The sequence below is a fragment of the Macrobrachium rosenbergii genome, chromosome 5, assembly GCF_040412425.1.
Source record: "Macrobrachium rosenbergii isolate ZJJX-2024 chromosome 5, ASM4041242v1, whole genome shotgun sequence".
NCBI classification, from domain to species: Eukaryota; Metazoa; Arthropoda; class Malacostraca; order Decapoda; family Palaemonidae; genus Macrobrachium; species Macrobrachium rosenbergii.
The window spans coordinates 6072187-6085013 of record NC_089745.1 but is presented as its reverse complement, the minus strand read 5'-3'; the positions used below and the strand labels follow the sequence as shown (position 1 = coordinate 6085013).

The 12827-nt window shown below is 33.9% G+C and overlaps 1 protein-coding gene across 2 annotated transcripts in view; it reads right to left on the bottom strand.

The window, feature by feature from the left end:
* Git (ARF GTPase-activating protein GIT1) overlaps positions 1-12827 on the bottom strand; it is a 45324-nt gene that overhangs the window by 9113 nt on the left and 23384 nt on the right. For both annotated transcript variants that reach the window (XM_067103418.1, XM_067103417.1), the window contains 5 exons: positions 9808-9963; positions 8861-9013; positions 8565-8711; positions 6963-7067; positions 6156-6296 (listed from right to left, as the gene is read on the bottom strand). In XM_067103418.1, the coding sequence (XP_066959519.1) occupies positions 6156-6296; positions 6963-7067; positions 8565-8711; positions 8861-9013; positions 9808-9963 (702 nt within the window). The remainder of the gene's footprint in view (positions 1-6155; positions 6297-6962; positions 7068-8564; positions 8712-8860; positions 9014-9807; positions 9964-12827) is intronic.

Below are 12827 nucleotides of genomic sequence, written 5' to 3'. Positions count from 1 at the left end.
CCAAATAAACAGCAGTTTTTCTCTTGTGTACCTACCAAGTGAAGGAATGCATATAAATCTGTTTGTACTGTAGTTAATATGGCAGTTTAACTATTGGATACTCCTTTAAAAAGTGGGAAAAAAATATCACCATGTTTTATATGTCAAACTATTACTCCTATATAAAATTATATCTTCCATGGTAATCTTGAATCACATTAAAATTAAGGAAAAAAGACTAAATATATAATGTACAATAAAGAAATAACAAAAACGCAATTTAAAGAAAAAAATTAATTTAATAGCTTAAGGGGTGCGCTGACCGCCAAATTTCGAGTAATTATCAAAATTTAGTTATTAACAGTTCAAATGTTTTATGTCTAACAAATTTTCATGTCTAATAAACATATCCTGAAGCGATAATCCTAAAAAATTTTTTAGATTGGTTTATTGACAACTTAGTTCATCACTTTGTAAAAAAAATCTTGTAAAAATGTCTGTATGACTCTAAGTTTGGTTAGGTTGAAGAAGTTAGAAACTGTTTTGGTCTGTTTCATGTGTAAATAAACATATCTTGAAGATATATTGCTCAAAAATATGTTCAGATTGGTTCATGGACAATTTTGTCCATTGCTTGTATGGCATTGTGAAGGACAAATTGTAAAAACTTGTAAAAATGCCAGTATGACTCCTATGTCTGGTTAGGTGGAAGGAGCTATACACTGTTTTGGACTGTTTTGTGTGTAAATAAACATATCTTGAAGATATATTGCCAAAAAATTTTTTTTAGATTGGTTCATGGACAATTTTGTTCTTCGCTTGTACAGCACTGTGAACAACAAATTGTACAAAAAAAGCATGTAAAAGTGTTAGCAAAATTTATCCAAAAATAACTGTCACCCACTAAAATATCCCATTCTCTCTAGCAGTGGTGTCATAGAGAAAACAGGTTATAATGATATATAGGGATAACTGGCTCCAGGTATTCCTGATTGTTTCGAGATTCGAGTCCAAAAAGTTGTTTCTTTTGCTATTTCCTGAAAACTTACTTTTTCTCTACACTAAATGCTTAGATCTCCAAGAAGACTGAAACAAGACTTTTGTTTATTCCAGTATTAGTTATAGAATAAATGGTAAAAATTTGAATCAAATCCCTTCAATTATAAGATAGAAACAATTGTTTACTTTATAATGGGGCCTTATGGCATCAGCGCTCCCCTTAAGATTAACACTGTGAAATTTCTTTTAGTAGGCTAAAGTAATGATATCCATTTATTTTACTGCACTTAATAACAATTATAAATCCTTTTGCCTGTTAACACGGTAAATATTATAACATGATGAATACTTCTTCAAAAATCTGTTGACAGAATGCACTGTATAATTTATCGTTACAATGGGAAATTGATTTTCTTGGTACCCCACTCACTCCTTCTAACTCATTTAATTCATAGATTGAATAAATTTCACAATTTATGAAAAGTTGGTAGACAGACTTTGAAAGAACAAGACTGAGGGTCCATACAGATCATTAAGGAGGGCCCTTAGGGATCAACAAAGTGCAAAATGAAGAACGAGTGGTGATAAGAGGCGTTGTAAGCCTTTTTAAAGAACACTAACTTACACATTACATAACACTCAGGAGTACTTGGCAAATAACTGTTTAAGAAAAAATTAGAGGGGGAACACACTATACCATCATTTTTCAACTGTGGTAACCAGATTCACATACTTGCTGCCAATGCACAACTTCTTTGACCTTGAGATTTATTTAAAACTACTTCACTGCTTAATTTTATTGGTTCTGAACCAACATCTCTTACCTAGACTTAAAAAGATTTTTGCATAAATTGCTATCACTGAAGTTCAAAACTTCACAAGAAAAACTGATGAGGTACACCTAAGACAATTTCTTGTGCAAAGCCATCTAATCATAGAATGGGTTTCCAAATGCAGAAAAATGTTGCAAAACCAGGTTTTAAACAAACTGACAGTTAAGGAAGTCACTCCTAGCTGATTTAACTTCAATACAAAAACTGCTTACAATATCACTAATTTCGCTATAGACAATGACACTTCCAGGCCTTTAAGTCGTAATGTTGAAGACTACAAGTAACACAAGCAATCCTCCTAGAACTTTAAAGAAAATTGATCAGGGTCACTACGAAGATCATTTAAGAGACACTAACAATTTGTTGCTGATAGTTGCCAAATTACGGAAAAAGTTCAGAATTCCACCAAATGCTATTCCACAGAAAAAGTAATGACTCGTAAGCCACTATTCTGTATGAATAAGACACCTGCCTATCTTCACAAACTGGCATAGTTTTTACTGAGTTTTATGTTAATTTTAAAGTCAGTTTTTGGAATATCTTGAGAATTAAGGATTTTACTACCAAATGAAAATTTTATTTAAAAATAACCTAAATGGCTTAAATTTCTATCTGTTATTTAAAGTAACATAATAAACCAGATACCCAGAGTTCTCATTGAAATTGTGGATATTTCTTATGTACAAGCTTTTAAATATAAAAATGGTTTCAATTCACCGGAGATCGACTGCTACAAAAGTTGCTAACCTCGTTGCACCAAAACTAGGCTATCTCCTTGAACATGAAAATACAGAACTGAGCTTCCACTAAGGCACCCAATGTATGAATGCACCTTCCTAACTAAGCACTTCATTAAGTATACAGGCGACCCTCTTTCTATAAATGTTACAATTGCAGTTTAGATATAATCATAGAAACACCTAAACCCTTACACTTAAGTAACTGAAAGCCAAGTAACTATAAATACAGTAGTGTTAAAAACACCATGTTATTTGGTAATTATCTGGACAGTCCATCTAATAAGCAAACATCAAAGGCTGAAGATTTTGACCAAACAATGACAGACCTATTGTTTCAGTGAACTAGCCTTGGTTTTAAAGTCTTGATCTTTTACTTGTTTTTTACCTGTTGGAATTAACTTCCTATTTATGTATTGTGGATACTAGATGTGAAAGGAGAACATCAGTTAAATTAATTATAAAACACAATTAACCCACAAGCTAATAATCTATTACATGAGTAAGAAGTAAACCCAGCTTTTTAATTACGATGAAATAAAGAGATGCACAATGCAAGCTCCTGGTTGCGGTAAACAGTGAGCAAGTCAAATATTCGTGTGTGTTTTCATGTTTTGGAATACACTTTAAATTTAAATTATAAGAAAATTAAGCCAACCATTATAAACACTGTAGTTTACTATATTTAGGGTAATGAAAACTAGAAAATAATAGTTACTCTGAAATATGTACCTCATCAAGTTTTTAAAATGGCTTTTTGATTTTCTGTGATTTGTTATTAACCAACAACAGAATGTACATTCATGATGTAATTATACTTCCACTTTAATGCAAATACCGCACACACACATGATAAAGCTGAGGTTTTTTTTGTTATAATGCAGGTAGACAACAGACACTTCCTTTTAGCATACAGATGAGTAATAGTGCACTGTTAAATTTCAGCCATGTATAAGCTGGCAGTCCAATTTACTATCATTCCTTTCTCAACTGTTAACGGAAACTTTTTAAAGGAGAAAATATTTTGCAGGGGTTTCATCTTGAGGAAAACTGGAAATTACTACAAAACTGATACTCAGAAATTACCGTAGATTAACATCACAATTACTATCAAATTGTGGTTCCTCTATAGTGAATAAACTCAAAAGTTTGCCTTGCATTTTAATTCATGACAAGATATTTTGCATGAAAGTTCACAATATCAATGAATGAACCTGGAAAACATTTAACCCATACACTGTCATATAAGGCTAACAGCTTGTTGATTCACTACAGACACAACCATATACATCAAAAGGATTTCTGCACTGTTTTTTCCTGAAAACTACATATCATATGATGAACAAACATTACCAGACATCTACCATCAACAAATTCACACTGGCAGATGATACTGTAGTTAGTACTGTAGCGCATCTACATTATCAACAAGAGGAGTAACTCGTACACCTGTATACATATATATTTACCATCACTATAAATACTTATCAACTACTGACCTGTAAGTAAATCCTTACCAACTAAAACCAACTGGTATGAACTGATGAGACATTTTAAAAAATGCAATATATACTGCAACTTTTGTCAAATTTGAATACTGATAAAAGATGACTAAAAGCATTTAAGCTTTGATGGATATGAAACCATATGTGCTGCAGCATAACTACATGAGGTGCATTGTTCTAAAGAAAGAACAGTAGGTGGATGCAGCAGGGGGACAGCACATGGTACTTTAATTATACACTGTCTCACCTTTTAAAAAACTCCTTGACTCCTTTAAATTTATTTTGCTTTTCCTGTTTATAAACATGGTTATTAAACATCAAAGAAAAAATTTATCATGATGTCTAAAAAGTGTCTACCAAACCCTAATATTCAAATATGATTAATACTCATGTCTTGTTACCAAAATATGACACAATAAACTAGTTTTTACCATCAGTGCCATAGGTAAAAGCTTTTTAATACTGAACAGTAGTTTTCATGTTCAAATAACATTGCATGCAAAAAGAAAAGAAAGTGAACTGAATTTTTTGATAATTGCTGAAATTATTTATTACTGACTAGGCATCTAACCATGAAAATGAAGCAGTATTTATTAACGTTCAATGTCATCTTGGACTTCTATTTCATAAAATTAATAAAAATATTTCTTCCATGTCATGACTGGGTGAAGTTTATGTGCTAAATTTCATCAGCTATTGAAATGCATTAAAATGAAATATTGCAAAATTATAAAGAAATGGTTTAACACTTGTAGTTACTTTAAAGCAGAATTACAGTCATTGCAATAAAACAGGTTTTTCTAAACAAGTTACAAATTTTACCCCAAAAAACCTAAACATCCTGTTATAGCTGGTGTCTTTTGAATTACAGTTCTCAATGAAAATATCTTGCTCTAAAAGCAAAATGTCAGTTTGTAAAACATAGAATGACATAATAGATACTTATAGCCAAATGTTCTCTTGTGAAATATTGCTTAGCCTACAAAATTCGGACTCGCACTATATACTGAGCATATGATAAAATAAAATTTTTTTCAGGAACAAGTGTCAGTCAGCCATCACACAATTTTAGATGGTGGTGGTTACCTACTGTTTACAGGTAATCTTCTGTAACTTGGAAATTTCACTAATCAGGGACTCGGGGCCCCAGTGGAGTCAAACTAGTGGAAGACTACCTGTATTAATAACACTACTGAATTGACATTCTTAAATACGGTGGCCAAAGGAATTCGCTTTAAACTTTATATTAGATTTTATTTAATCATACTGCAACTCTCAAAATTTAATTGGATAAACTGAAAATGCTGAAGACTCTGACAAAATTTCTTTCAGAGGTTTATTTCCAATACTTGATATATGCTGTTGGGTGAAGAACTGAGAATAACTAAAAATGTTTGGTCATCAATGTTATTCTGCACTATGCATTCAGGATTTGAGTCATGTGATTATTCATCAAATACCTGAGTGAGATGAGTATGAACAATTCAAAGATGGGATAATACTTCAATGTGGTGTTCTTTTGGCAACAAAGAACACCCCAAAACACCAGTTTACTAAATCCATTCTCATATGTTATTTTCAGATCTATTATTCCATAATGCCTGCCATTTTATAAAGATAAAGGGTTTTAGAGATAATAACATATCACTCAGAGGAACACATATTTTTAATTCAGTTATAGTAATTGCAGCTTTGCAAACAACATCGTTTTTGTTTGATAACCACACGTCCAAGGACCCAACATACTGTATTTCAAAATTTATACCATCCTCATTATAATTCCTGAAATGAAAACAAAGTGATCTTTTTGGCTTCCAAAGGACTTTTAGCCACTGAAAACTCCAAACTTCTGTGGTGCATGTTTTTATTTTTCTCAACTTCTGTTGTGAAAACAGATGCATTATTGGATAGAGAAAACTGGCTTGTCTTGTTAGATGATAGTGCTGTTGTTGCAGTGTCCTTTAAACTCAAATTTCTTTAAAAGGAGAATCTTTATAGCATCAATCTTAATGTATTCTGACTTGGGTGTGATTCATCCAATAAACACCATCTCTACCAGTTTTACTTCTTCAAACACACAGACACACAGCTAGGACACTTACCTTTGGAAAAATAGCATCCATATCTAGCACCGCAGAGTGTATTTGTTCAGCACAAGGTACAAAAGAATCCTGACGTCCCTCTTGTGCTGATATAAGTAACTCTTGAATTCTCTTAGTTATTACTTCAGTTTTCCTTACAACCTGAAATTACACCATCAATTAAATAAATTCTCTTGCTAACACAAACTTCCTTTCTATTACAAACAATTCACATTCTCTTATCCAAACCAGTCTTATGTTCTGGTTCTCAAGCTATCTGATTTGTCTACTTTGCCTATCCATGTGTAGTGGATGAATCATCCTGCTCCCAGCCAGTAGGAAGAGCTGCCTGGTCTTGACAGCCTATCAAAAATCTCCTGAAAACTCTGTAAGCCAACTTGCAGATATAAATATGATGTGTGTGTAGCCCTAGTTTCATTTGCCTTTGGTAAATGGAAGAAAAAACTATCGAAACATTATGGAATAAAAGAACTCGATGGCATCCAGATGGCCATTCTTTTCATTTTAGTTTGTTTGAACAAGGATTGTCTTCTGAGATGTTGTTGTTGTTGTTATTATTATTATTATTATCTAGTAGTTTAACCACAACACTTTATTACTGACTGATCAACTATCAACTAACAACAGACAGCACCAAGCAGTATGTATACAATATGTATGTACTTTGTATGGCTACAGTTACATAAATCCAAGACAGGGTCATATCATAGGAAGACCCCAACAGTTAAACTAATAATATATTTTCATGCAAATCCTTATACAGGATGCATGATTAATTTGCAAACTGAGCTCATGTTTATAACATACCTCTTCCTGAGAAGGCAATGACTGAAGTGGATTTAGAGGTGTAGTTTCTGTTGGTTCCAAGCTAGGGCTTCTCATTTGAGTATTATCATATTCCCCTGACATACGCTGAAAGGAAGTGCATCTGATTTATAATTTAGCAAAGTTAAAATATTCCAAAATTTTCTCAGCAACTCTGCAACATTATTAACAATAGCAATCAGAATAAATTTTACTTGTAAATTGTGAATATTTATGGAAATGTAAGCAATTGTAATAATGTACGTTAGAAAGTGTATATGGTGACTATAAATACTTGTAAAAATGAAAAATTAAAAAAGACAACAAGGATGGAGGCATATGTGATGAAATCTAAAAAAAAAAAAAAGATGGAGACAATCTTCAAACATACAGTATATTGTTGATGGAATCTTTATAAACTGGTTGCAGTAATATTCCAGTCAAATAGAGTTGTGGGCAAAGAGGAAACTCCAGCTGATGTATGTCAAATATTCTCTTGTAATTTTGGTATGTACTGAACAATTATCTACTTATAATGAAGCTGATCAATGATATTCCAATTCACAGACTTTAAGTCTTCTAAAATACACGGGTTTTTCAAAAGTGACATCTAAAAATGGCAGTGCTGTGAAATTCTAAAAGAGAAAACATCTTTGGTAGGTGCACAGATCACATTATAAGGTGCACTGGGAAATCTTAACATAAATGTTGAAGATGGAAAGAGAAACCCACAAGATTCTTGTGTATAACTTGTTTACTGGTAAATATTTACATATTACTTTGATCTCGAGTACTTTCAGGTCCTAACTGTGACCCTTTTTCAAGAGATGAGGTAGTCAGGCTGGTTCAAGGCCCAGCCTGACTACCTCATCTCTTGAAAAAGGGTCACAGTTAGGACCTGAAATTATTCGAGATCAAAGTAATATGTAAATATTTACCAGTAAACAAGTTATACACAAGAATCTTGTGGGTTTCTCTTTCCATCTTCAGAAGAAAACTGAAAGAAGTTTCTGTTTGGTTTATAAATGTTGAAGTTACCAAGATATGTGATGTCCAGCAGCTGGAAAACCAACTACCATAACATAGTGTGAAATTTTTCATATCCATAGAGAGGGAATGAAGAAAGTTAGAGAAGATAGTAACAAATACAGAAGTAGGAGGACAAAGACCAGCAGGAAGCCTCAGGGAACCAAGAAAAGAGCATAGATGAAGAACTTGATCAGGGATGTGTTTACCAAAAAAAAGTATAAATGACAAGAGGAAATGAAACAGAAATAATTTATGTCTAACCCCATAAAGGGAAATTGGACAAACATTACTGATGAGGATTATGATAAATAACACACAAACACACACAAAAGTCATTAACATGTATCCTAACTGAGAATCGATAAGGATACTGGTTTTGTTACTACTATCATTAACATGGTACAGGATTATTATTACAAAAGAATAACTTAGCAAGCAAGTTCTGTAATGCAAACAAATTAATTCTCTGTCTCAAATGAGCTGGATAGCCCTCAACACAACAAATGAGTGAATGGTTTCCTATTGAACCATAAATCAAGATCCTTTACAGAAAATATCTAGTGCTACTGTACTTACAACGGTTGCCATCTGGTAGGAGGAAGTTCGGGCTTGATCCATATGATGAATTTGGCCAGGGGCATTCGGGGGGCCTTGACGAGCTTCAAACATACTAAAAGGTCTCTGGGATGGGACTCGACTAGTACAAGTTGTACGCATATTTACCTGAATCATAGTAATGTTAACCTACTAGTTATCTCCAAACATACATACTTATCAACTCAGATTAGCAATACAATACTTTAAATCAACATGCTTGCACACAAATTTCAAATGCTCATACAAATTACTGTGTCAAATACAACCCCAAATACCTGAGGATCAACATCTCCATTATACAGAGACTGTGACATGGTGGAAGACAACAAGGATGGTGGTGGGGTAGAATGCGTTGGGGGTCCTAAACCACTACTTCCACTGTTGTACATTGACCGCAAACTGATGTTTTCCTGTTGCAGGCTTTTTACCTAAAGTAGTGTATGTACACATAAAATTATTAATCCCAATAAGTACGAGTTTTCTGAGTCAATATTACTAAAACAAAATATGATTTATAGAAAAGTATTTTCAAACAAATTCAGTTGAATTTGGAAAACAAGACAATGCAACATAAAATTTTACAGAAATATGCATGCAGGTTTGGTTCTTAGCACCCAGAGCCCAATACAGTGCCTTGTTACTAAAGTCAAATCATAAATTACAGAACTTTGACTTTGCATCTGCATGCTGGTCTTAAATGATAAGGTGTACCATAAATTAATCATACTCATGCAAAGTTGTTTCCTCCCAGACAGCTATAGTTTTGTGTACTTAATATTTCTCTGATACACTGGACTGTGTTAAGGACCAATACCAGATTACAAATAAACAATAACTTGAAAGTTTTCAGGTTTAGTCAAAATTAATAAAAGTTCATCTGTAAGACAAGGAAATCCTTAAAATCAATGACACCCTTTCACACTACCTATGAAGCAATTGCAAAACAAACAAAGAAAACTTACAGAGTGGGACCCCTCTCCTGATCAATCCCTACTAAAACACTTTTGCACACAATTAACCTTAGTGAACTGATGATGATATTTTTTTATATATCAGAAAACTGAGCTGTAAGTTCAGCTCTATTCATCAGGCTACTAAATATCCATGAAATGATAATGTACACAGAAGCCAATGCAAAGAAATGGATGACTTTAGTGAGCATAATGGTCATTCCTACATTGTTACTGCATTATTATCTCAAACTCTTTTCATCAAAACTTACAGTAGAGCTAAGTTCATTCAACTTGTGGCGCATCTCAGCATTGTTGCACTGCAATTCCTGTATTTTAGCTTCACTTGATTCCAGCTTTTCTTTCATTTGAAGATATACCTCGAGGCTGATTTCCGCCTCCATCTGAGGAGAGTCCTGATCAAAGAACTGAAAGGAATAATACTCATAAATATGGTGACCAATGCAGCACTGAATTCTGTTTGCAAGATCCAATCTTAGTAAAGTTTTGATGAAGCAAACTATTCTAAATGTTTGTTAAGTAGTAGAACTAACAGATAAATCTGGAATTTTATAAACACAATCACTTTATTTTCATGCAAACCCATCACTTATACGTGGCTGCATTCATGGTCTTTGAATGTCCCTACAAACCACACTCTTGTATCATAAACAAAAGACCAGCAGTGGTGTCAAATGCAACACCAAAAGCTTCAGGTACCTATTAATTAACTGCCTCAAATTCTGTATCACCTGGATATGAAGCTGTGAGAACTGCTATGTTGAGAAGAAGGAAACTTTTACATAAGTGATGGGGAGGAAAACTGTTAAATAAGTGATAGGCTTGTATGAAAAACTTAGCTTTATGAAAAACTTTCAAACTTAGAAGAATTCAATTTGTTTCTACATAACCCTATCACTCAAGTATGCCAGTATTGCAATTTAGGTTGGAAACTGTGCTGGTGAATGCCCTAGACTAGTAATCAAAACCTGAAGGATCCTAGAGAGCACTGGGAGACTATGAGAGGTCAAGGACTGACTCTGATAAGAAAGAGGGTTACCATAAGTAAGGACTTTCTGGTGCAAAGAAAGATTCGTTTATCTAAAAACCTGTGTTTTTTAAATGAAAACAATAACACTTACAATATATGGGAGATGTAAAAGCTATTACTCAGAAGGTACACATCAGTAGAATGCCATTTATGATTATGTATCCATCCAATTATCTGTTAAATCCTTCAAGCAGAACTTCACAAATGCATGGTGACACACCAGGGGGTCTGCATTTAAAACAACATTCACATCCATATCATGTTTAAAAACCAATGATTCCATGACAAAAACACTAACTACACTGCTTCACCATCTGAGTCATGGCTCTAAGCTCTGAAGATTACTTGTCTGAGCCAGTAGGATACCCTGTTTTTCAAAACTTGTTTTTTGGACCCCTCCAGTTACCTGGAATCACTAGTTCTCCTATGGTAATGAATTATCATCTTCACCACATACAAAATGAGGCCCCCCTCAACATTTGAAGCAACAGGCCCTACACAAGGGATGATGAAAGATGCTGTGGAATGGTTCTACCAACCTGGAACTTGGTCTGACACAAAAACAGCTGCAAATGACAAAAACAAGTCCCAGGCCTTTCAATATTTGACTTCCAGAAAGGGCACAAAGCTCGCTGACCTGTCTCAAAAGATGTAAATACCAGGAGAAAAAGTCTTCAGTGTGAGATTCGGCAATGAATTCTTTTGCAAAGATTAGTAGGGCGCTATGGAAGGATTGTTCCAAGACCTGGGAAAGATCCCATTTGGAAGGCTTATGCATCCATAACAGAATTCCTTCTTGAAATTAGAATATGCCTTCTCAGTTCCACAGAAAATTCCGAACCTAGCCCATAAAGCTCAAAGGGTCACAAGAGGGCTACTCTACTGTACTGCATATTTGCTGATGGATGAGATCAACTTTTTACAGTGATGAAGTAAAGAGGAAGCCCACAACTGGAATAGAGGAGTTGACTAGATAAATGGCCCATTCACCTCACCAACTACAGAACTAGCCCCACTTGGCTTGTAGAGGTTGGTGGTTGAAGCTAAGTAAGTCTAGGCTGCTGGATAATCTCTGGCGATGAAGCTGAAACACCCAAAGTTCCTATGGAACGTGGGAGAATGCAGCCAAATAAGTAAGTTCTTTCTCATGTAGATCCCTTGGGGCTGTCAAAATTACATGGAAAGGATATCACAGTTATTCCCCATTGCATACCACCTTTACAACACCTGCATGTTTGCCTGTTGATCAATTTTGACAGGCACATGTTCACAAGATGCCATTCATTGATCTGTGTGAAGATGTGTGTCTATTACCTAGGGCTGACTGTATGTCATGGCATCAGGGGGAATTTTTATAAGTGGGAAATGAAAGAAAGCGAAAAAATTTATTCTAGCTCCCTCATCAATTTTTAAAAGATTTGTTTTTATGTCCTCTCTCAAGTACAATATCATCGCAATACTTTTTTCTTTAATTGGGCTACGGTAAATATATGTTGACAGAAACTGTATTTTATGGCATTAAAGGAGATTTTTATTAAAGTACGTAATGAAATTAAAATACATTTATTTAATAATTTGCTGTCTCATATCATCTTTAAATTATCTTTATATTCCTTTTCCCCTTCACCTGTAAACACTTTTACTTGTTACTGTTTTCAACTGTACATAAACAGGTATTAATTGTACAGTATTTTGTGGTTGAATTTTTATAAAGTACGGAATGGAATGGAATATAATATGTAGGCTATAGACCAAGTGCTGGGACCTATGAGGTCATTCAGCACTGACAGGAAAACTTAAAAGAAAGCAGGCATAAAATTTAAATATCTTGATCATATCATCTTGCAAACTCATTTATATTTATCAGAATTAATATGAGAACAAGCGCACATCCTGTACAGGGAGGAGATTCATGGTATTGTTTTATCAAATTGTCTTTTAGGCATGAGGATTGCTATCACCCAGATTTTTTTAAGTGTCTGGAGAGGCTAAGGACAAATGTAATGGATAACTGAGATTTTGCTGTACTGCATTTCATTTCAAGTCTATCTTTGCTGCTCTTTTTATTATTATACACTGACACCCTATTTTGCATAAATCTGTTAGTCAAGTAAATGGGTGCTTACTGTATTTGTAAATAACCGTAACAACATTCAAATTAAGATATTGTAACAACAATCTACATAGACCTGAGCACTTATTGTACTGCTTGCTTTATGCTGCAGCTAATCATAAACAGTA